Source organism: Mustela nivalis (genome assembly GCF_964662115.1).
Source record: "Mustela nivalis genome assembly, chromosome: 5".
Lineage (NCBI taxonomy): Eukaryota > Metazoa > Chordata > Mammalia > Carnivora > Mustelidae > Mustela > Mustela nivalis.
This window is the reverse complement of record NC_139024.1, coordinates 147,229,717-147,255,300: the sequence shown is the minus strand read 5'-3', so window position 1 is coordinate 147,255,300 and position 25,584 is coordinate 147,229,717. Positions and strand designations below refer to the sequence as shown.

General features: G+C 51.3%; 1 protein-coding gene across 4 annotated transcripts in view; it reads left to right on the top strand.

Annotated features, from left to right (window-relative positions):
• Positions 1-25,584, top strand: part of ATXN1 (ataxin 1) — a 348,023-nt gene that overhangs the window by 305,298 nt on the left and 17,141 nt on the right. For all 4 annotated transcript variants that reach the window (XM_082731829.1, XM_082731826.1, XM_082731828.1 and 1 more), the window contains one exon: positions 18,036-20,094. In XM_082731829.1, coding sequence (XP_082587955.1) covers positions 18,196-20,094 — 1,899 coding nt within the window. In that variant the 5' untranslated portion in view covers positions 18,036-18,195. The remainder of the gene's footprint in view (positions 1-18,035; positions 20,095-25,584) is intronic.

The window sequence follows — 25,584 nt, the reverse complement described above, 5'->3', positions numbered from 1 at the left end:
GGCTGTATGATGTCAAATAGATATGTTTTATATTATATACAATATATATGTTTTATATTATACCTGTAATATACACAATACATATTTTATATATGTGTAATATGTTATATATAAAATATAACTATTTTGTATCATATAATATGTAAAATATATACTTCATATAGTAGGTATTTCTATATTATATATAACGTATAGCATTACATAGGTCATATAAAATGTATAAGATATATATTTTATATGTGTAATGTTATATGTAAAATATCTATTTTATATCATATTTTACAATATATAATATACATTTTTATAGTTTTTATATTATATATAGGATATATAGATATATGATATATAATATAAAATATGCCTGTTTATATTATACATAATGTATATTATATGTAATATATATTTTAAGTGTATATAAATATATATATTTTATATATATGTTACATATATGTTTTTTATAGGAAGAGCCCAACCTGTTTTAAGACATGATCTCACCATTATCACATTGACATAAAGGCTTTTTCTTCCATTTCTCAATCAAAAGTATCATCCGTAGAAGAGCAGGGAGGTGGGGACCCTCAGCACACATCTGGAACTGCGTCTGTAGTCACCATCACGAAATCAGGGGACACCAATAGATCCAAGATGAAATGCTAAAATGAGGCCCAGGCTCCCTTCAGTCTGTTGGAATTACATTCTAAGAAAAGTGTATTGATCCCCCTTACGTAAGAATGAAGCAGAACTTTAAAAAAATCAATCAGGAGGTGGGGTGCCTCGGTGGCTCAGTGGTTAAAGCCTCTGCCTTCAGCTCAGGTCATGATCTCCGGGTCCTGGGATCGAGCCCCGCATCGGGCTCCCTGCCCAGCGGGGAGTCTGCTTCTTCCTCTGTGCTTTCCCTCTCTTTTTCTCTCTCTCAAATAAATAAATAAGATCTTTTAAAAAATCCATAGTACCTCACTTAGTGCTCACCCCACTCCTGTACGGCATGTGTATTTATCCCCATTTGAGGTGAGGAAGTAAGAGACTTGCCTTCTGTAACTTGTCCTAGGCACAGGGGCTCCGATCAGGTCTAACGTAGACGGCCTCCTGCAGCCAGGAGCCAAGACTAGCCCTTTCTCTGGCAAGGCCAAGTCCTGAGTCCATAGTGGGAATGGAAGGAGGTGGGAGAAGGGAGCCTCTTCCCAGCGGGAGTTGGGACCTTTTGAAGGAAGACCAGCAAACGCAGCGGAGTAACTGGACATAGGAGTGGAGCAGTGGGGAGGCTCCCAGGATGAGGCTCTGCTCTTGCCCCCGGGAACAGGCACAGAACCATTAGCACCAGTGCGGAACCAGAGCGGATGCTGGTATGTGAGGGAAGCCGGAGCGTCCCTGTGGAAATTCCCTACCGGCAGTCAGGGGACTGAGACTGAAGGCCAGGTCAGAAAATGCACTCGGATTCTTTCTGTGATAGACTCTGCGCTTTCTCCCGCACCCCGTCCTCCCTCGCGGTGAACTCTTGAGAATGTCATTACTGTCTACACGTTACAGAGGGGACCACAGAGGCTCAGAGAGGTGCACTGTCCTCTGAGGCCCCCGTGTGAAGAAGAAACATGAACTCTTGTCAGCAGGGCACTGACTGACTCTGCTGCGTTTCATCTGTCCGCCGAACATTTTACTTCTGGTTGAGAATACAGCCCTGGCCTGCTTCCCGCCCACGGCAACGGTGTTGGTCGCCTCTCGTTTGCTGTGAGGGCCTCCGGTCCCCATTTCTGTGTGTGCATGTATAGTGTCATAGAGACTCCGGGGAGGACATGGGTGCTCTGAAGAGGTTAAGTAGGAAAGAGATTGGTTTAACACGTGATGAGCATTTATGCCTAATGAGTGCCTGTGCTCCCTGTCAAAGAAACCCGAAAGCTTCTATTTATACCGCAGGAGTACATGGTATGTAATACAGACAAAGCCAAATTTAAAACACAAGTGCATGTGGATTTTACGTTTGAATGTAGATGCAATGGATTATTTGTTCTGCAGACCAGGCCTTAGTCCAGTTTAGAAGAAAAACTTATCAATCACCAGCAGGCCTTGTTCCCTAGAAGACAGTTCTAGAGACTTGGTAAACTTTCTGAACTTCTAAGACTGACAATTTCTTGTGAACGGAGGGGAGACAAGGAACCTTTTAATTAGACATTGTTTCACCTAACGTCTTTGCTGGAACTGGCTGGTGCTGTGATTCACCAAGGAATCACAGAAAGAAGTCAAGAAAGGAAAGTATTTTTGTAGCACGGATTAAATGTGCCCTGTGTTAAGGAGGGGGAGTGGGGGCCCTTCTCACGAGATCATCCTAACATCAACAGCCAGTTTTCAACATCCTTGCAGGGTGCCAGACCCTGGTATACGTTCCTCGAACGTGGGAACTCACGACAAGCCGATGGGGTGCGTCGTGGTATTATTCCCACCTTAGTGATAAAGGGACAGAGGCACAGCTGGCGGGCGAAGGAGTCAGAATGACAGCGCCGGCCGTTAGGATCCCAAGCCTGTGCCCTCAGTCCCCCAACAGAAGGTCATTTGATGCTGGAAAGCAGTTCATTGCTCGAGGTCCCTTGTTTCGAGATACTCCAGCCCGTATGCTAGGACCTGGCCGCTTGTCCCATGCGCTCCCATAACAACGCCGTGAGCGAGGGTGTATTACTAACTCCTTTTTTTAAAAAAGGAAATCAAAGCTTAGAAAATGGAATAGCTTCCCTCAAGTCCCCCGTCAGCAAATGGCAAAAGCCAGCGGCGGAGCCTCGATCTGTGCGACACCCAAGTCGCGCCGTGCCCTGATGGCCCGGTGAAAACAACGCCCAAAGCGGCGCAGGTCTCCAAAGGCAAGGAATCAGTAAAGCGTTTCTTCTCTTTGGCCAGCTTCTCACGACAACGTCTGTCCCGTTGCATGGCCGAGGAGGGCGGCACAGAGGGGCGATTCCCGTCTTCCCCGACCCCAAGTTCAATAAAAGCATGTAAAACCGCCCCTGACATCTTCAGCTAAATGCAGCTAGTCCTCACTGCTAAACGCACTGCCTGACTTCGAGGGCGCGGACGTTCCTCCAGGGAAAGCGTCAACTATTTTCTTAGTGAATGACTGTCTGACGGAGTTAATGGCACTGAGCCGGGGGAGGAGGAGCGGGTTCTGCAGGGTTCCTGGTGGCCCGTTCAGCGTCCTCGGGGCTCCACCAGCTTCGTGCTGGCTGCGTGTGAGCCCCGTGAGAGACCGAAGTAATTATTCAGCTTTTTGATTGAAAACGGCGGCAGGTAGCGAGTCATCCCATTGTCCGTTTTGCTGGTGATTGGAAAAGACTCCGGGGTCCCTTCGGCTTCCCTCTGCAGCCTCATTCTGAAATAAACGAAGGTGGAAAGTAGGTCTCCCCCCTTGGTCTGCTTTTCAGAATGAACCGCTCATCTCCGGAGGGTCAGAACCCAGCCACCCATTCACCGCGTGAGTCATACCCCTAATTTTAAAACAAACGCTGATTTTGGAGAGGGTTCCTGTGTTGGCTGCCTTCCAGCTTGTCTCCCTGTCCTTTCTATGCTTGATTTAGGCTGGTTTCAGCAGAATTGTTGTCTTTGTAAATACATATTCCTTCCAGTGAATCCGAAGACGACCAGAAGCGTTTCCTTGGGATTGGCGGTAGAACAATCTGGACATAGTTTGGGATCATTGGATGTGGACTTTTCAGAGGCCTTCCCATCAAGCACACATCTTTAATAACCTCTCGCACGGCCCGCTCGAACTTCCTGGTGCAGGAAGGCTAGGAGGTTAATCATCTCACATGAGAATTGATGTTTGAAACGGAATCTCCAAGCACAGATGCTTTTCAAAGGCACAGTATTTCGTTCTTTGTCGTGAGTTCAATGTTTGCTCCAACACTGTATCATTATATCCAGAAACCTAGAAAAAGATCCAGAAATGCTTTGCCTTTTAAGGAGCCAACTTCTAGGAAAGACGAAACTGCAGTAGGCAGACTGCAGGGTGAACACCGTGAACCAACGAAGATGGGTCAGCAACCGGGAAAGGCAAGGGGGATGAAATTTCAGGCTGTACCCGGGACGGGGTAGGGGTGGGGGGCAGAGGGGGTCACGATCTAAGGGGAAGGACACACGAAAACAAGTTGCAAGGACCGTGAGGTCAATGAATTAAGACCAGGGGTTATTGTAAGCGCTGGTGAGCCTCGGAGAAGGGCAGGGTGGGTCAGACTGCAGTGGTCTTGCCCGGCTCGGCTGAGATCTGGGGAGTGTTTACAAAGGAAAGTAACAGTGTTCCCGTGGTGGGCAAAGGTGTGGAGGGGGTGGCCGGGATTAGCCCAGGGGCCAGACTAGAAGGAGAGTCAAGCAGAGAGCTGTAGGGCCGTGTGGGGGCAGGGTGGGCAGAGCAGGACACAGAGGAGAGGCATGGGATACGGGGTTGGGAAAGAGACCGGTGAGAGGTAACTTAGAACAGTGGTGCTCAACGTGTGGCTCCCAGACACCGGCCCCTGCAGCATCTGGGGCTCCAGATGTGAGAACCACCGGATTAGAAAACAGGCAACAGGGCACACTTGTGGAGGGGCGGGGGTTGGTGTGGAAGGGGCCCAGAGCGCAGGGATATGCACCCCCGGAGAGGCCTGGAGCCCGGCGTGTTGGAGGGTTGGACCGGGACCCAGCCGCAGCCGCTGGGTTCCGTGTTATCTGTGGCCCTTTCACGCTATGGTGACAGAGTGGAGCTGTGACAGATACCGCATGGCTTGCAGAGCTGAAAATATTTACGAGGTGGCCCTTCCCCCGAAGCTTGCTGTGGCTGATGCAGAGGGCAGGCATGCCCCGGGGACGGGGAAGAACAGGGGAGCAGAGGTGGCTGGGGAAGCCCCCCCACCCTCTGTCCTGAGCCAGCAGCCGCAGCATGGGGAGCTTGGGGATGCCTCCTGACACTCGTACGCCTGACCTTCTCACCGCTCGTCGTCCCGGTGGGGAATGTGAAAAAGTGCGTGCCATCGTGACGGCTTTCAGGGATGCTCTGAAGCCCAGCCGGGGAACGCGGGCCATCTCCGGCAGGCGTTTTGGTGAGCGCTGCATCTCCAGACAGAACTGGGGGGCCCACGTCGGGGGCACAGCCCAGTTGGTAAACAAAATTGCTGTGGATCTTCAGACTTTTAAAATGGTGCCTTGTAATTTTGGAAAAATTCTTTTTTTATTGTGATCAAATATACATAACATAAAATTTCCCATCTTAACCCCTTTATGTGGACACTTCAACGGCATCGGGCACATTTGCGTTTTTGGACGACCATCCTCACTATCCGTCTCTACGACTTTTTCATCATCCCAAACTAACTCTGTGCACACGCTAGAACGGTAGCTCCTCCCTCCCCCCGACCCTGGTCACCTCTGTTCTAGTTCCCGTCTCTAGGAAATGTGCCGATTTTGCATACCTCTCGTAAGGAGAATTGTACATTTGTATTTCTACATCTGGCTTCTTTCAGTTAGCCTGATGGTTCAAGATTCAGCCATCTTGTAGCACATATCAGAATCCCCTTCCTTTTTAAGACTGAAAAATAGGGGTGCCTGGGTGGCTCCGATTTTCAGCATCTGCCTTTAGCTCAGGTCATGATCTCAGGGTCCTGGGATCAAGCCCCGGATTGGGCTCCCAGCTCAGTGGGGAGCCTGCTTCTCCCTCTCCCTCTGCTACAGTCCCCACTTATAAGCTCTCTCTCTCTCTCAAATAAATAATATATATATTTTTATTTTTAAGTAATGGCCATTCCCATGGGTGTGTAAGTGGTATCTCCTTACAGACATGTAATAGATGTTCTAAGTGCAGTGAGAGGTGAGAACACGGTCTTTCTGTTGGAGGACCGGATGCTGTGTTTAAGCGTCGTTGAGGCATTCTGCCGAGCAGTGGTGGAGGTAGAAGGAAGGTCACGTGTGTGATCTCACCTCTGGCTGCACGTTAGAATCCCCCGGGGCATCTTTTGAAGATGCACCTGCTGGTTCCCACCATCGAGGGCTTGGACTGAGCCACCTAGAGTGAGTCTGGACATTGGTACTGTTTCTAAAGCCCCCTGCCCCACCCCGGGTGAGCCAGACAGGCAGCAAGGGTTGACTTCTCGGTCTGGAGGTGCAGAGAGTAAGGCCCTGTAACGAAGGCTCCCGGGTTTCTTGTCTCTCGGACCGGAGCTGCGCCCGCTGACATCCCTGGCAACTGGGAACACAGGGAAACCGCTGCTGTCCGAGGCATGTGTGCACCTTCCTTCGTGTTCTGCAGGAATTACTTCCTCCAGAATCTGGAGAGCCAGGGCATGGGGTCCAGCCCTCCATTCGGTCTGGAGGGCTGGTCAGTATCCGGCGGTCATGGGAGACTTCCGGCAAGTCCGTTCATCCGGCAGACGGAGAGTATTCAGACACTAGCGGCTTAGCTGATGGGCTGCCCCCATTGCTCCAATACTCTGAGCTCTGGACCTAGAAAATTGAACCACTCAGTGCCCCTGGGTGATTGCCATGGGGAGGACTTCTGGACTGGGCGCTGGCTCAGGCTGGATCACGCTGGATACTGTGTTCTCCTCCCCCTTTCTGTTCTCATGTGCCTGGCTGTCCTTTGGAGGGACACTGATGTGGACTGATCTAGTTGTCGGTTAATGACTTGTTCTCATCCATGAACCCTAGTGGACTTCATTTATTATGTTTATTTTTTTTTTTTTAAGATTTTATTTATTTAGAGGCACCTGGGGGGCTCAGTCATTAAGCATCTGCCTTCAGCTCAGGTCCTGATCCCAGGGTCCTGGGATTGAGCCCTGCAAAGGGCTCCCTTCTCTGTGGGGAGCCTGCTTCCCCCTCCCCCTCTCACTCTGCTTATGTTCCCTCTCTCACTCTCTCTCTCCTGATCAAATCAATAAATAATATCTTTTTAAAAAAGCTTTCCACGAGGAAATATAATAATAATATATTGTATATGCACACGCATATACAAGCACTGAGTGGTTCAATTTTCTAGGTCCAGAGCTCAGAGTATTGGAGCAATGGGGGCAGCCCATCAGCTAATATCTTTAAAAAAAGATATTATTTATTGATTTGATAGACAGAGATCATAAGTAGGCAGAGAGGCAGGCAGAGGGCGGGGAGGAAGCAGGCTCCCCCGCTAAGCATGGAGCCCAATGCGGGGCTCGATCCCAGGACCCTGAGATCATGACCTGAGCCAAAAGCAGAGGCCTTAACCCACTGAGCCACCCAGGTGCCCCAATAAATAAGATCTTTTTAAAAAAGATCTTATTTATTTATTTGATTGAGAGAAGCACGAGCAAGAGGAGCGACAGAGGGAGAAGCAGACTCCCTACTGAGCAGGGAGCCCAACTCGGGGCTCCATCCCAGGACCCTGGGATTATGACCTGAGCCAAAGGCAGATGCTTAACCGACTGAGGCACCCGGGTGCGCCCGTTTATTTTATTACTTGATCTGTTTAAATGTATAATCATCACGAGCTATAAAAAGGAGTCCACTAGGACGTTAGAGAGAACAGTTCTCACACGGTTTCCATTACTTCTGATACCAGTTACAAATCTGAGGGGAGGTTCCCCAACCAGCCTTAGTTTCAGTTATTCACTGGGAGTCACAGAACTCGTGGAAAGCTGGTACACGCACAGTTAGAGGTTACCGCAGAGAGAGGATACAGACTTCCGTCAGCCAGGGGAGGAGGCGTGCAGGATGGATGCTGAAGGGACCTGAAGATCCCAAGCTTTCAGGAACCTTCTCCCTGCGGAGCTGGAGGGCCATACGCCCTCCCAACCTGATGTGTCCCCAGTGGAGTATTGCCTCCCAGGGACATGCACTAGAGCCTTCGTGTCCATAGAGTTTTTTTTTGTTTTTTTTTTTAATTGGAGCTCAATTGCATACCATCCATGTGGCTACTCTCTGTCCCCAGCCCCTCCCGGATGTCGGGTTAAATACCCTCAATCACGTGTTCTTCTGATCCTGCCTGGCCCAGAGCCCCCATCCTAATAAATCACGACGTTAGGCTGTCTGGTGGCCACACCCTCCACGCAAACCAACGTACTCCTATCCGACAGGACGCCCCAGAGGCCAGCACTGTCTTGGAGTTAGGTTAATCCCGCACGGCATACCAGCCAGTCCACTGCACCGTGCAAGAATGGGAACCCAGGGGCATGCAGCAGACACACCAAGATCTTCGTCTTATTTCTGCCCTGTAGGAGCCACGTAACCTCAGGCAAGTTCCTTACACCCTGAGTCCGAGCGCCCTTGTCTTTGCCACGCACAATCGTACGCCGGGTGTTACGTCTTGAAAGGACCACTCTTCCTGCACAAGGAAAGCCTCGGTGACTTCTGTGATACCTGCTTTGCCTTGGGGAGGCTGGGTCCCAGGAGGTCTCGGGGCCTTTGTAGTCAAGAGGTCTGAAAAATGGTACAGTATCCTAGAGACCAGAAAACAACCAGAGGAGAGAAACCAACATTTACTATCTTGGAGGAGGGCCTCTTCAGGGGACGATTCCCCTTTCATCCAGCCACATCAAGGGCAGTGATGCTGAGAACCACCCCCACCCCCACACCCCGAAGGCCTCGGGGCCAGCAAGGCATTTTTCTAACGTGGTGGAGACTTTCACATTCTCTGTTCGTAAACTTGGACCATCTGATCTCTCAGAGATCTGGGCCCTGGTGGCCGGTAGCTCTCAGCCTCCCGTAGCTGCTGCTGGTGCGCTGCTCTGTGGCGTGTAGCAAAGCTGAGGAGAGTGTGTGCAAGGAGACAGCTGGCAGCCTTCCTGTGGGATGTGGAAAGAAGATTCTGCATTTCTCCACCAGGCCTTTTGGGAATTACTCATCCAAGAAGTATTGTGGAAAAGCAGGCAGAGCGGAACAAGGGACCCGGACACTTACCCTTGACCGGGAAATGCTTGTAACTGGAGTTTAGCACCCCTTTCTGCTCGCTCCGCTGGTCTGTGCTGACTGGTTTGCATGCTCTTTGGTGGGACTGGGGGGCCTCTGCTTTGGGAACTGTTATCATCCTATGGACCGACTGAAGAAAGAAAATAAATTCTCAGATGCCCATGACTTTCTCTTTTATGTAAATCACAGGTGTGTGGGGTGGGGGGGGACAACCCAGGTGTTTGAAAGGATTGACAGTTTGAAGGTAACCGTATTCATTTTAACGCAGAACCAGGAGCGATGAGCCGCAGATGGAGGCAAGAGAGAACCGGGAATTGGCAAGAACGCGTTTGCCGAATTAAAATTACGACGGCTACTATTTCACTGAGTGTGCACAGGATGCCAGGAGCTATGTGTGTGTCCGTTTAATTGGCCGAGACGTTAATTACAACGTGACACATGGTTGATGAAACACTTGCCTCCCTAAACGGGACATGTGTGTCATTTAAGATTAAAATGACATTGAAGGAGAAACTATATTACATAGGCAGTTAGAGGTGAAGGCAGGTTCAGAACCTGTACCCTGCCCACCCATCGCTTATTCCTGTTATTATGCTCTGTCCCCCTTCTCATTAGTATAATCATAATATTGTATGTATCAATCAGTATTCAGATTATTTGATGTTATATGTATAATATTCCCTCTCATCTGTATTTGTATAAAAATGTTAATATTTACCCTAATAGTGCAACTATGCCACATGAACTCCGTAGGGAGATGGACCCGTGTCGTGCTAAGAACATTGAATTGAGAGTCAAAAAATGACAGATCCTCTGTCCTCCCAACCCAGGCTCTGTGTTCCTGTGGTCAGTTCTTTGCACCTGTCGCAGGGGGCCCAGGGATGGGACCCTGAGGGCACCACTGCCCTCAGAGCAGTTCCCTCTAGGGCAAGGTGAGACCCACGGAGTGTAGGGTGCTGGAACGTGCCCGCGCCACCGACTCTTCCCCGTCTCCAACTGGAGTGGCGAATACAGGGAGATTTGGGTGTCCCGGGGGGAGCGCGTCGGGCACCCACGGACACTGGAAAGCAGAAAGGTATTTGCTTGTGCTCTGAGCCAGAGAAGGTCTCGACAAGAAAGGCATTTCCAGCTTTTTTTAAAAACTCAAACCCCGCTGGACAGTCCATTTGGGACCGGTTTCAGTCCAGATGGTTATCCCTCCAAGTGATTATTTTTCCATCGTGAGCCTTTCCAGGAATTCCAGCACGGGCAGGCTGCCAGGGGACACTGGCTCCCCAGATGCTGCAGTGACCGTCCACGTGAGCTGACTTCCAGGGATAGCACAGCCCAGCTGCGGGCTTGGCCCCGTCCCGCCTCTTTCCTGCCTCCTGTCCCCCAGCGCCCACGAACGCGGGGGACCCCATCCACGTGACCCATCTCCTCGACCCACAGAGAATGTCCCCGTCTTCACGGTCGTCGTGTTGGCTAGGAGCCGTAAACGGCAGAAGCCAGGAAGCAGAGTCAAGTTTCGCCCGGACTTGGTGAAGGCTGTCTCTCCGTGGGGTTCACAGGAGTAGCAAAGAGAGGAGCCCCCCTGAGGGTGAGGGACGCAGCGGTATTGCTCCTTGCCAGGCAGAGGATTGCAGCAGCAGCAGAACAGGGCGGCCGCCCAGCTGGAGGACTCGCCTCCGACCTCTTCACTCAGGCTTTCAATCAAAAAATGACTCCCAGTCTCCCGGTGCGACGCCCGGCTAGGCAGCACCCCGATGGGACTGTGCTCTTAGGAGCGGATTCATACCTTCTAATCACTGCAGTGTGTTTAGTGCCCCTACCTGAGGCCACAGCGTTCTAGAGATGAGGGGCACCGGGGGGGCTCTGTCGGCTGAACATCCAACCATCCAGCTCTTGGCTTTGGTTCAGGTCATGATCTCATGTTCTCTCGGGCACGATCTACTAAGATCCGGATCAGAATTGGGTGGGTAGCATTGAGCTGGATGATGTTGGGGATCCCCGGCTCACTTACCTGTGAGGTGACAAAATCTGGTTTCTAGTCACCCCAGCCCATGACCTTGAATACCACGTTGGCCACAGTCCATGATTAGCGCTGGCTCCAAGTTCCTTGGCTACCTTTCCGCACTTAACCTCAGTGCAGCCTGGCTCTTTTGCACGTGCAAGAAAAGGACTTTTGCCATTGGGCTGCCATCTCCCCTGGTGCGTCCTGCTCCAGCAGTCCACCCAGCATCATGGCTGGAAAGAACAAGAAAGTTGTTTCTTAGTCTCAAAGTCCTTGCGATGAAAAAATATAAAAGGAGGTGACCTGAGCACCTGGGCAGGACAAGCGGTCCGCCCCACCTGTGTGGGACCCTCAGCTAGAGCCTCCAAACTTGGTCTTGGTGCTTGGGGGGTGACACAGAGCACCCAACTCAACCCATTCTGAGCAGTTCTGATTACTCTCTGATTTTTACTGTGTGTACTCATGTAATGTGGGGCTCAGGTCTGTTTTCCCGCCTTCCAAGGAGAGCCCTTTACAGACCTGAGCAATAAATACACCTACAGTCTGGCTTCTCTTGCACTTCCCCAGACCATACATTCTCCGTTGGCCCCTCCGTTCCTTGACTGGCTTGTGTCCAGACCTCTTGCTAACCCGATTGTCCCTCCCGGACCCACCCCACCATGTCCTGACCCCTTGGACCGTTGCTTTACCAACAAACGATGTTGCAGTTTTCATCCTTTATTTTGAACATGGCGCATCTATTGGTGAAGCTGGTAATTACTCCAGTCTTTCAGGCCCCCTGCCAAACCGTTGGTTCCTATTAAACGGATGGTGGAATGCAAGGTTCCTGGGCTCCGTCTTTTGAGCCAGTCATAAGCCAGATTCCTCTAGCCCCTGCTATCAAATGTATTGAGCTATTGAAACCGACTGCAGGCATTTACTTTACTCTCATGAATCTTAATTTTCTTGGTTTTGTGCCATCACTTCCAGCTTCTGGGGATATATAGGACCCCCCCCCACACACACACACACTATCTCAGAGTAGAGCGTTCCTACGAAAACTCTTGTACACCAAAATGACATTAAATGAGAAGCAGTTATCATTAATTTACATGGAGAAGGTTTTAGCGTTCCCAGGCCCCCAAAATAACCCCTCTTAGGCTTTTCTGATACCTCAGGACACATCTTGCTAACAGATGCACGAAATAAATCCAGATAAAGCCCAGATGCTGCAAAACAGGGTTCGAACTCTGGAGGCTCAATGCGGAGATGCTGGGTGTAGTTCCCAGGAAAGGCGCATGGTGGCGCCACTCTCACTGCTCAGGGTGCACGCGGCTTCCCCTCCCCTCCCTGCAAAACAGATGCTGAAGGCTACCTTTGCTTTCAGCCTTTTTCAAAGGAGCAAAATCCTCTTTGGATTTCTTTTGGTTTTCAAAACAGGTGCTAATGCATGTCTTTAGCAAAGGCAAAGTGTGTACCACAAACTTTCAAAAAGTGGAGGATCCGTGTATTTGAATATTAATTGCAATAATAAAGGCTCTCCTCCAGCTTTCTCTTCCCTCGATGACACCAAAAACGCTAATAAAATGTTGAACAGAATAGAACTAAAAATAGAGTTCTTGCATGCCATTCGCTCCATGCAGACGCTGAACACTTAAGGCCCACAGTATGTAGTAGAAATGAAGTCAGTAGTTGACGAATGAATGGGCGATCCACTTCCCTTGGGGTGTGCTTGTCCAATCAACTGTGAAGGCATCTGACGGTGCTGCCATCCGGCGCATCTTTCTCCATCCTGGAAGCCCCACGGATGATGGGGTTAGGCCGACTTTTCCTTTCTTTTTTACGATTTCATTCATTTATTTGACAGAGAGAGAGAGAGATCACAAGTAGGCAGAGAGAGGGGGGCAAGCAGGCTCCCTGATGAGCAGAGAGCCCGATGCGGGGATCGATCCCAGGACCCTGAGATCATGACCTGAGCCGAAGGCAGAGGCTTAACCCCCTCAGCCACCCAGGAGCCCCTAGGCTCACTTTTCATATTTAACCTAAACAAAGTCCTCTGCAGGGCACGACTCGAACCTTCCAGCTTAGTAGTAGACTGAAACAGAAAGGAAGATCGGCACGTTCCGTACTTGGAGAACCCTTGCCGTGCTCTGGTGACCTTGCCTGCCAGGGCCAGATGTTCTGTCTCCTGAATGCTCATCCAGTTTTTCTGGAACTGGCCCAGCCTCGTCATTCTGCAGCTCTTCCTCTTTAACTCGGAAACCGTGCCTCTGTGGGATCCACTCAAACCGAGAAACTCGCACCATGGGGCGTGCTCGGCAGAGCAACCCCAGTTTACTGCCATGACCTTGGGGTGCACTTTTAGGACTGTACGTAGCAAGTTCTAAGGAGTGGCTTCCACTCAAAGCAGTTCATTGTTATTTACAAGACTAAGAGTCAGTGGGGACACATTCCCACATCTGCCAGCTCAAAGGCATCTCGTTTTCCTATCATTTCTGAAAGAGCGTAAATCCATGGTCGTGGGGGAATTTTGTTGAATTTATAGCAGAGATGGAAGCGTGGGGCTTCTTTTGTTGAATTTTGTTTTTCTTCTTGGAGATGATTAAGTCATGTATAAAATTGATGATAGCAGCTTTTTAAAAGCGTGCTTCCCTATATTTTTTGGAGGCACAAAGAACCAGAAGAAAAGGAGCATTCGCTACTTAGAACTATACTGAGTCTAAGTGACCCCAAAATAACCCCCTGGATAGTCCCTAAATATTAGCTGCCCATCTCCAAGGCCCCATCCACTTGTGTGTTTGCATAGGCTGCACTCAGTTTTGTTTCTCAGAAACTACCCCATCAGAAAGAGAGGCTAGAGATGTTTAATTTGTTTAGGAGCTGATGATTAGAAAATTTACTCTCATACCTGAGGTTCTGAAACCTTTCTGTGCCTATGAATCATCTGGGGATCTTGTTAAAATGCAGATCCGAAATCAGGAGGGCTGGGTGAGGCCTGAGATGCTGCATTTCTAGAGCGGCTGGGGGCCGTGGGGATGGGGGGTGGGGACTGGCACTGGTGGTCTGAGGACAGCACTTTGGAGAGCTAGGGCCCCTGAGCTAAATCATAAAATTCTGAGAGAGATAAAAATGTAGACGTAAAGACACTTAAGATGAGTGCATTCAGAACAGAAATTCTCAGGCAAACCATCTGTAAGTTTGCCTTAATTCACCCAGTATCTTCTTAATGATAATGTTTGCACAATGGGTCTGCATGTGCGGTTCTTTGGTAGCTTAGCATCTATAAAATAGCGTGTGGCCCCATGTTTGAAAGAAATCTTTCCGTTGTGCATCCAGAAGTGAGCATTCCAGGGGTCCGGGTGAGCCAGGGGTAAGTGTTTCAGCCCCAAGAAGGTAAATTAAAGACACCATTAGGTGTCCATTAGGAAGTTAGGAAATGAGGAAGCCATTTGCTACAGCTAGAAAGAGACCGTGAAAGCAAAAATCCTACTCTCCTTTTTTCTTCTTCTCTTTTTTTGTATCTCTTTTCCTCTCCTTTCCTTTTCCCCCTTACGTGCTCTTCTACCTTCAAAATACACCTCTCCTTTCAGTGCCTTGAACAACCAGTCCCGCAGCCTTCCAGGGACTTGGTGGCAAACTGTGGCGCCCTCTGGTGGTCCTCGGAAAATACAGCGACTCAATCCCTCCCCTCCCAGTGCTTCTCCCTGATGGGAGACTGAGATAGTACAGAGCTGGTGAGCATAGAGAAAGGACATGTGACCCCAGAATTAGAGAGCCCCCGTCTCCTCCAAGCTGCACTGGTAAGTGGTCCTTCTACATGGAGCAGAAGGATAGATTGGACTTTTTCTCAGTCTGGCCTTAGGTGTTCCAGCGCCTGAGTTTATCTCTGGATCCTGGATTTATCATTAGTATTATCTGGAAAAGATGTTCATCAATGGATGGCTTTTCAGAAGAATAAATTTGAATCTGGGCATTACGGCCAATAGGTCTTAGTGGTCCATTAGCAGAAGACCAGCCCTGGAGGCTCTAACAGAGACCTTGAGGGCTAGCTAAGCCAGTGTGTCTCAAAGAAGCACTATAAATAAACCAGGGCACTACTGAGAACCCAGTCAGCATTCCTTTTCAGATTCACTAAAGCTGGGTTCTTTAAAAAGTACCTTCAGAGGGGTTTTCTAGTTTTGTATATTGTGCATTTGGTTGTACAAGCAATTTTACATTTGCATTGCTAATGGACCTCTTCTGAATGTGTTTGACATTTTGCTTGGCTTTGAAAGGACTTTTATGCTGCTGCTTTTTCTTGCCTCGAGCTGCCTTGGGCTAATTAACCTATTCCCTTACTGGCTGGGCCTACTATATGCAAATGTTCTCATTTTGGATTCTGACATATCACTCTTGGATGAACATCCCTAATGAAATCCTGTGGGGTTTTATTGGAGCAGTGCTGACGTGGAACCAGCAGGGGGCGCAGGGAATGGTTTGCTTTGAGCAGATCTCCTAAATGACTTCTTTGCTAGTTGGTCTGGGAATGTGGGAGCTTATACAATTGTTTCTTAAGTGACTCTTGAAATCTAAAGATAAAAGATCATTGTCAGTACATTTTAAGCAGCCAGAAGGGGCCACTGATTTTTTTTTTTACAATTCTGTAGTTTAATTTTGTTCTGTCATTATTTTGAAAATAGCACTGGGACGCCTGGGTGGCTCAGTTGGTTAAGCCTCTGACTCTTGATGTCAGCTCGGGTCAGGATCTCAGGGTGGTGAGATCAAGCCCTGTGGCAGGCTCCACCCTCAGTGGGGAGTCTGCTTGAGGCTTCTGTCTCCTTCTCGGCCCCTCACCCTGCTCACGCACGCGTGCACTCTCCCTCTTTCTCTAAAATATATAAATAAGTCTCTAAAAAATAGTACTTACCACTATACAAAAAAAAGAGAGAGAGAGAGAGAGAGAGAGAAAACAGCACTGTCATCCTGATTGATTTGCAAATACTGTGTGTAAATTATGTGCTGCACTGTTTATAAAAGAAGGCTGCACAGAACAGTTATTTTGGACTTCTAAAAGCCCTAGTTCGGGAGGGCAAATAATTGACATTACTCTTTCAACACAGTTATTTCTCCAGCATTAACATCCTAGATCTCTTCCCCTTTTTTTGTTTCCATTCCAATCTTTATTTTTTTTTTTAAGATTTTAATTATTTATTTGAGACAAAGATGGAAAAAGAGAGAGCACGAGTAGTAGGGAGGAGGCAGAGGGAGAAGCAGACCTCCCACTGAGCAGGGAGCCCGATGTGGGACTCGATCCCAGGGCCCCAGGATCATGACCTGAGCCAAAGGCAGACTGAGCCAGCCAGGTGCCCCTCCATCCCAGTCTCTGAAGTGCCTCTCTTGTCCTCTGACAAATCCTCTTGGTACTGAAATGAGCTTTGACATTGAGAAGCCAGATTTATATACTTCCACCTCATATATACCTGGGTCACTAGCATTAAGGATGGGGACTTCCTTTGGTGCCATCTCCCCTTTCGTGGTGATGTTTCGTGATGATGCTGGAGCACGAGCAGCAAGGATCACTAAATCACGGACCAAAACAAAAGTTGCAGATTAGGGTGGGGGAGTGGAGCTCCCCGGGAGAGATGGGGGAGAAGTTGGTGCAGGCAGAGGAGAGGAAGGAGACAGTGTTACAGTCAGGATGTCACTATCGCATGGGGCGTTGACAAAGATCAGGTACCACAACAAGCTAGCTTGTTGTGTTTGCTTTAAAATCAGATTGTAAAAATAGAGCATCTGGGTAGGGGAGATGCTAAAACCCTCCAGGGCCTGGAATTCCCAAAGCCATGCCATGGCTTCCCAGGATCCCAGCACATAGGGGTGGTCCTGTCTGCAGTTATTCCTAGAGGGGGCACTCACACCTGCTGCTGGCTAGCCCTCTTGGTGCCGTGGATGCCAGTGGGCATCCATGTGCAGTGGTCGCTGAGAGACTGAGATGTGTGTCCATAACACCTGGCTCCTGGGCCACTATTGATTTATAGATCAGGGTTAAGCCCATGGGTCTGATTGATCTGAAAGAGGTTTCATCTCTAGGGTTAATGGTGGGCTGGCCCTTTCCAAGGAGAAGGAGAGGAGGTCAGTGTGAAGAGAAAACTCAGAGACTACCTGGAAATAAATAAATAAAGGAAGGAAGGAAGGATGGATGGATGGATGTGAAAGACCCTTCAATCCATCCACCCTCTTAGTGCGTTCATAGTCTTGTTTTTAACCATAACCATATTCAGTTTTTAACTGTCTCGCAGATTTCTTTTGGCTTTCTGTTACCATATGAGTAGCTGTACTGGGAATTCTTTGGAAACTTGTAGAGCACAAGATTATTTTTGGCTCCCTCTGCTGAGTTGGCATGTGTATTGTGTGTGTGTGTGTGTGTGTGTGTGTGTGTGTGTGTGTGTGTGTTAGGGAACAGGGAATGGTTGTAGATCGAGTATGGACCCAGAGTTAGGCAGAACCTTTGAGTAGTAGCTCCAGTAGATGAGGCTTCAGACCTTATGCCTGGAGACCGCTCGGGACCCCCACTCCTCACTGCTCCTTCCCAGCACGTGCATAGGAGGCTGACTCTCCCTGATGTCACCCTCCCTGTGGGCTTCATTTGATTTTCTGGCAAAGGAACGAAGAGGTGAGGAAGGGACCAGTGTTTCTGAAAAGGAAATTTAAGAAATAAACCATCTACCCTCTAAGAAAAAAATTTTAAAAAGGGAGAGAGGGTATGTTGAGAAACAGGTCTTAGGAAATGCAGACAGTCTTAGGGGAGTGGTTAATGCCATAAAAAGGAATCTGCTGTGGGGCACCTGGCTGACTAGGTCAGTTCAGCATCTGACTCTTGATTTCAGGGTCAAGAGTTCAAGCCCAGTGTTGGTCTCCACGCTGGGCTGAAGCCTACTTTTTTAAAAATTTTTAAAAATTAAAAGAAGCAGCATCGGCTTTAAGGTTTTGTCTCCCCCGGGATGTTCCTCATCTTCCTGACCTGCTGTCTAGCACAGGGAGTGTTTTATGTGCTTTCACGTTGGGGTTCTCATCAGGTTTGGGGAATTCATTATGAAGCCGGAGGCCTAGTCTCAGTCTGATATTTTGATTTCCTTTTCCCTCTTCCCCTTCCTCCTGCCTTGTCTCTTCCCCTTGTCCCCACCCTCTTCCTTTTTCCCAGATTCCAGAGCTGCTGCGGGCCGATCGCACCCACGGGGAGATGATTCCTCATGAAGAGCCTGGATCCCCTACAGAAATCAAATGTGACTTTCCATGTATCAGACTAAAACCAGAGCCAGCCAGACAGTGAAACAGTCACCGTGGAGGGGGGACGGCGAAAAATGAAATCCAACCAAGAGCGGAGCAACGAATGCCTGCCTCCCAAGAAGCGCGAGATCCCCGCCACCAGCCGGCCTTCCGAGGAGAAGGCCGTCCCGCCGCCGAGCGACAACCACCGGGCGGAGGCCGTGGCATGGCTCCCGGGCAACCCCGGGGGCCGCGCCCATGGGGGCGGCCGGCACGGCCCGGCAGGGACTTCCGCGGAGCTGGGTTTACAACAGGGAATAGGTTTACACAAAGCGCTGTCCACGGGGCTGGACTACTCCCCGCCCAGCGCGCCCAGGTCTGTCCCGGCGACCAGCACGCTGCCCGCGGCGTACCCTCCCCCGCAGTCGGGGACGCCCGTGTCCCCCGTGCAGTACGCCCACCTGCCACACACCTTCCAGTTCATCGGGTCCTCCCAGTACAGTGGGCCCTACACCGGGTTCATCCCTTCACAGCTGATCTCCCCGACGGCCAGCCCCGTCACCAGTGCCGTGGCCTCTGCCGCGGGGGCCACCACTCCATCCCAGCGCTCCCAGCTGGAGGCCTATTCCACTCTGCTGGCCAACATGGGCAGTCTGAGCCAAGCCTCAGGACACAAGGCTGAGCAGCAGCAGCAGCAGCACCTGGGCAGGACGCCGGGGCTCATCACCCCGGGGTCCCCTCCACCCACGCAGCAGAACCAGTACGTCCACATCTCCAGCTCTCCGCAGAGCGCCGGGCGCACGGCCTCCCCTCCGGCCATCCCCGTCCACCTCCACCCGCACCAGACGATGATCCCACACACGCTCACCCTGGGGCCCTCTCCCCAGGTCGTAGTGCAATACACCGACTCCGGCAGCCACTTCGTGCCCCGCGAGGCCGCCAAGAAAGCCGAGAGCGGCCGGCTGCAGCAGACCATGCAGGCCAAGGAGCTCCTGAACGGGGAGGTGGAGAAGGGCCGGAGGTACGGGGCCCCCAGCTCGGCCGACCTGGGCCTGGTGAAGGCCGGCAAGTCCCTTCCTCACCCGTACGAGTCCAGGCACGTGGTGGTCCACCCCAGCGCCGCCGACTACGGCGGCCGGGACTCCTCGGGGGTCCGGGCCTCTGTGATGGTCCTGCCCACCAGCAACACCCCCGCCACCGACCTAGAGGTGCAGCAGGTGGCGCACCGGGAGGCTTCCCCCTCCACCCTCAACGACAAAAGCGGCCTGCACCTGGGGAAGCCCGCGCACCGGTCCTACGCGCTGTCCCCCCAACAGGCTCTGGGCCCCGAAGGCGTGAAGGCCGCCGCCGTGGCCACGCTGTCCCCCCACACGGTCATCCAGACCCCGCACAGCGCTTCAGAGCCCCTCCCGGTGGGACTGCCAGCCACCGCCTTCTACGCGGGGACGCAGGCGCCGGTCATCGGCTACCTGAGCGGCCAGCAGCAAGCGATCACGTACGCCGGAAGCCTGCCCCAGCACCTGGTGATCCCCGGCACGCAGCCGCTGCTCATCCCGGTGGGCAGCGCGGATGTGGAGGGCTCGGGAGCGGCCCCCGCGATAGCCACGTCGTCGCCGCAATTCGCGGCCATGCCTCACACGTTCGTCACCACCACCCTTCCCAAGAGCGAGAACTTCAGCCCGGAGGCCCTGGTCACGCAGGCCGCCTACCCCGCCATGGTGCAGGCCCAGATCCACCTGCCCGTGGTGCAGTCGGTGGCGTCCCCCGCCGCGGCACCCCCCACGCTGCCCCCCTACTTCATGAAAGGCTCCATCATCCAGCTGGCCAACGGGGAGCTGAAGAAGGTGGAGGATCTGAAGACGGAAGACTTCATCCAGAGCGCGGAGATCAGCAGCGATCTGAAGATCGACTCCAGCACGGTGGAGAGGATCGAGGACAGCCACCACCCCGGCGTCGCTGTGATCCAGTTTGCCGTCGGGGAGCACCGAGCACAGGTAACGCTCACCGGCCCCGCCCTCGCCCAGGTCGGGGCACCCACCATGCCACCATCACCTTCTCCTGGCCAGAGTGTCTTCTAAGAGGCAGACCGGAATGTGCGATGGGGAGAATGAGGGTTTTCTACCCAGACTGTAGACCCATCCTCTTTCCCAGCGGGGTCCTGGGAGAGGGGCTTAACCCCAGTGCCCCAAGGCATCTGCTGTTGGTAATGAATTCACTTCCCTGCTCCTGTAGACTGAAGCTGGTAAGGGACTGTCCTCTGTAGGAGTCAGAAAATCACCACTCAAGACAGATATATAGAGATTTTTATTCTATGGTTTAAAATAATTCTAATAATTCTGTGGTATAGAATATTCTCTATTTCATTCTGTGGTTTAGATGAGGAACCCTGATGGAGAAACGCTGCAAGGCTCAGGGTCCTTCTTGGGGTCATTGTGCCCTTTTTACCTGTCAGGAAAGAGACCGTGCTGGTCAGGTGGGCACATTAGATGCAACAGTCACCATGTCCCGTTCCAACATGTGTGTTTCAAAATGTAAATGCTGTTATCATTTAGGGGTTGTAAGGCCCACCGAGGAGAACACAGCTGCCATTGAAAAGGTAGCCTTTTATACTCAGATCACAAAAAGACGGGGCGTACCAAGCAGGGCCGCACAGGGAAGCACCGGGGTCACTCAGGAGACAGAGGGAACCAGGAGGGAATATGGCCAGGAGCCTGTATGGTGGTTTCCAGGGGAAGGACTGAGCGACCTGGGGTAATCAGGCTGAGGATTGACTGTCATGAACAATTTCTCGGGAGCTCTGAGGACCTAGGGGCTGCCCCTGGGTGTCTGGTACCTGGGCATGGGGTGATGAGGACAGATGGACAGTGGCCCAGACGGGAGAGCCCAGTGGAGGAGAGGGGCTGCGTGTTTTGTGTGCATGTGATGCTAGCCCCAAAGGGGGCAGTCCCTCCAGGCAGCAAGGCTCCAAGATGTCAGAGCATCAGAATGTAGAAAATCAGGGGCATGGTCAACATCGTCTGGACATCCCAGGTGATCTCCTGGGCATGTCGTCAATAGGAACCCCAAAGGATAAGATGGAGTCAAGGTCAGTTATGTTAAAGCCTGGAAGTATTATTAACTCTGTTAATTTCCACAGTCTCCCTCGGTCCTCTCTTTTACAGTCTGTTAAATCACTTGAATACTTCTATTCCCCAGCTCCTTTGTAGAAAACAGCACTTTCCCCGTCCAGGTGGCTTGGAGACAAACAGGTTTGGCCTTCCCGGCCATCAGGCCCTGAATTCCGCTGTCCTGGGAATGTTTGCATGGAGGACTTCGAAAAACCCCCAAGTGACGGCACCTCCTTCAGCTTTGAGTTGAGAACGGTCAGGCTGTAGCTGATGTTTGGGAAAACGAAACAGAAGAAAAACCAGTTTAATGGTTTGAAGTGTTTGAGTACATTTTTAAGAGATCAAGTTTCAGGGAAGGGGGGATTTCGCAGCTTTTTCCAGAAGTGCTTGTGAATGACCAGATGTGGGGTCTTACACAATGTCAGAGGGCCAGCACTGCCAAGAGCTCTTGGCCTCCAAAGATTTCTTTTTTTCCAGTGCAGGGTCACCATAGGCTTACAGTCTTTGGTAAGATCCAAGAAAGATGTCTCAAAGTTCAGATTTTTTTGTAAAAAAGCAAAAATCCAGATTTTTTTTCTTAAGTGGCATCTTTCTTTTGAACCCACTGCCTGTCCATAGGGGCCGCTCACTCCCCCCCGCTGCCTGCATGGGTTGGAGGTGGTCACGGGGAGAAGGAAACGAGTTGTCTTCAGCAGAGTTGTTTCCTAACAGACTCCAGGGGAAGCCTGGAAAATGAACAAGAAAGAAAGTGCATTTTTTTCATGGCACCTTCAACCCTTCAAGCGGTACTGTGACCGGGCAGCAGGCACAGGAAGAGGGGTCAGTTTGGAGAGCTGCTGGTTCCTTACCCACGCACCTCCTTTCACCCTGAGAGTCAAGAACAGCTCTGGCTGTGGGCAACGTCTCCAAGACCCTGGCAGCCTCGTGGATGCGAGCTTCCCAGGCCCTCGGAGGCGGCAGACGGACCCAGCATTCTGGAAAGCAGGCAGCTCCCTGTGCCTGAATGATAAAGCCCTCGGCTTCCCCGGGAAGTCTCATTTCCTTCCGGCAGCCAGACCACGAGCCTGCCGAAAACCAAGGTGCAAATTAGAAGGTAGAATCTTGGTCGCGGCCCGTTTGCAGGTCTGTGGGCGGCCCCGCGTGGGGGTCCTGCATGCTGGGGACGGTTGCCGCCTGCTGAAAAGGTGGCTTGGGTTTTGAGCTAGAGAGACAAAAAGTACAAGGCCCCTGACGCGGCCAACGATCTGTCGCTTTCCCCAGAAGCCTATCAGAAACAGGCTGACATCATCACAGCTCAGATACTCCACCAGCTGTGGTCGCCACGAGTGACAGGATGAGGATGCCGGGAGAATCAGAGAGAAAGCGCGGCGGGGAGGAGGAAGAGGAAGGGAGCCAGAGAGCTGATATCTGGATTTAATGTATGTTCCCAGCCCAGGGTTGCAGGGTTGCCTCCCTCGCCAGTGTGGCGCGGAGAAGTTTTCTACTCTAGCCTGGAGAATCAGCCATGTCTTCTCAACTCGTTAGAAATCACTGACACTCACACCCACGGGGAGATTTAGGGATGTGCCAATTGTTTCACTTAATTAGCAAAATCGCAAAATGGTTGGGGGGAGTGGTTGGAGAAGGGATGGTTTCCGACTCAGCTGGATGGCTTTGTGACTCCAGGCTTGGGATTCCCACATGGGAGCAGAGCCACGGGGATGTGCGTGTGTGACCTCAGGAAACCCACCCCGTCCCTGTGGGACGCAGCATGGCCCGGGGCGGTGGGGGGGGGGGGGGGACCACCAGCCTGGGCTCTGGCTGGCTGCAAGATAGGTCGTTTTTCCCTCCCCGAGTTGCTGTTTTTCTCATCCCTGAAACAGGCGAATGATTCCTCATACCAGATCTCTCGCAGCCTCCCCTCCATTTTTGGAGTCCCAGGCTTCTCTGCCTCGCAGAACAGAGCTTGTAGAAACCACCAGCCTTCGCTAACCAAAAACCGAAGCGTAAAACGGAGGGGGTTTTCATTTCGGTGACTATTTTAAGGAGCTGAACTCCTCACTGTTATTGTGGAAAGACGCCTCCGGTGTGTCTTCAGCTGGAGCTCCGGAGGAGACAGTGTGGGAGAAAAGCGCTGTCGCAGAGCCGGAGCCGTCCCTGTCCCCGTGGCGTGGCCGTCCCCGCTGCAGTGTTCTTCGGTGCAGGTGAAGTCTCTGCACCCAGCCCCCTGGCCCGCAGCTGTGGGGGAGCGAAGAATTCCAGGTGTGATCGGTTTCCACCAACTGCGCCACTGGACCCCTCTTTCTGGCCACGCTGCATCTCTGTCCTCTTTTGCTGTGGGGTAGGGAGCACCTTCCACCCTGGGGAGGGGAGCCTGCCTCCCTGCTTCCCGAATGCTCGGTGATTCCAGCTGAAAGCCCTGATGGACCACAGAATCCCTTCCCTTGGGGCCTCCCTCCCAAGTATAATCCGATGGATTTTCTTCTCCCAACCATACAGATTGGGTCTGTGAGTCTGTAGCAAGTCTAGTGGGAGCCAGTGGGGCTGAGCAAGAGGACAGGGCGTCCTCTCTGCTGGAGTGGGCAGCAAGTGAGCTGGTGAAGAAAATGCAGGACTTGGAGCTAAAAATACCTAAGTCGAATCTCTCCCATCCCTCCTGAGCACTGGAACCTTGTGCAAATTGTGTGCAAATTAGTGCACAAATTCTTTATTGATTGCACAAACTACCTCAGCCTTCCGGTCCTCTGACATAGTGGGAAGAATGAGGGTTGTTGTAAGGATTGAAGAAAATGTGTCCAAAGGAACCGGAGTAGTCAGTATTGTAGCATCTGTAAGCCCCTGACAGCATCAGTGACCTTCCCTGCTTCCGTTTAGGTGGCTTTGGCCCTGCGAAGAGAAAGGTTAGGGGCGTCTGGGTGACATAGTCAGTTAAGCAGTGGACTCTTGGTTTTGGCTCATGTCGGGCTCTCAGGGTCACGAGACCGAGCCCCACATCTGGTACCCTGCTCAGCACGGCATCTGCTTGGGTCCCTCTCCCTCTGCCCTTCCCATTTGGGCTCTCACTCTCTCTAACAGAAGTAAGTCTTTAAAAAGAGAGAGGGAGAAATGTTAGATTCTGAAAAAATAAATAGAAGGCTTCATGGTCTAAAAAAGAATTTATGAAAGGAGAGGCGGTCCAGAAAAGTCCAGGAAAAAGGATGGAGTTCCAGAGCACCCACACCGCTATTTCTCCAGGAAGAGCTAAACGCCCTCCTGTAAGGCAGTTGTGCAGACACCTGCTGTATCTCTCAGAGCGTGTGCTGGCCTGGAGGAGTGCATTGGCGGCCCTGCCATCCCTGTCAGTAAGAGCCCCCGAAATAGAGGTTCCATGCGCCTTTCTTCTGCCAGGCGCCCCCTGGGCAAGCCTCTGCCCAGGATGCCACCCCCTCCACTTCCAGCCAGCAAACACGCACCACCTGTGAGCAGCCTCCCCATCCCTCTGTCTCCTGCTCCCCACGCTCAGCTTTGCTCAGGAGTATGCAAAACCTACTCAGTAGCATGGTAGTAAATTTTATTTGCAAAGTGCTCTGGGGTGACACTTTCCTTGGACTGTGACTTTCCTCACTGGCGAGCTGCTGTCTCTCACTTCCCAGATCCTTCCAAGGTGACTGCTTCCTTTTACCTCCTTGGAGGTTGGCTCGTATTCGGTGCCATTTACCTTTTGTAGCTGAGCGGGTGGGGGGTGGGGGGGTGGGGGGCTGGGGGAGGGTGCATGTGTGTGCATGTGTGTGTGCGTGTGTGCAGACACGCTAGTACAGTGTGTTACAATGATGTGCTTCCTGCACGTCGGCCGACGGCTTTTCTTTCATGCTTCTCTTTCTAATTCGACTGCTGGGTTCTATGACTCATCAGTGGCAACATTATGCTTTAATGGATTAGCTGATGCCTAAAAATAGCCAAACCTCATGCGAGCAGCACAGAAGTCTGCATGGTCCCTTAGCAGCCAAGGCAAACTGACTTGCCAGCATTTCACATGCGGGGCTTGGTGGGAATGAATCCAAATGTATCAAAAAATAGGTAGTGACCTCCCCCATGTGCGAAAGCCCTGCGCTGGGGCTGTGGTCCAGCAGTCGGTGATAAGCCTCCAACAGAAAGAAATGGTATCAGAGCACATTTCTGTTGATGTGCCTGTGTACCCCTCCAAAAAAAAAAAAAGAAAGAAAGAAAAGGAAAGAAAAAGGAAAAAGCTATTTTTCAGCCCATGTGTAATAGACACGCCCCCAATGGGGTTGGGGGTCCTTACATGTATTAGGGAAGCAGACTCTCATTGTTGGTTATAGCTGATTTTTAATTAATAGACTTTAGTGTTTAAAATAGTTTTAAGTTTAAAAAAGAAAAATCAACGAGCAGAAAGTAGAG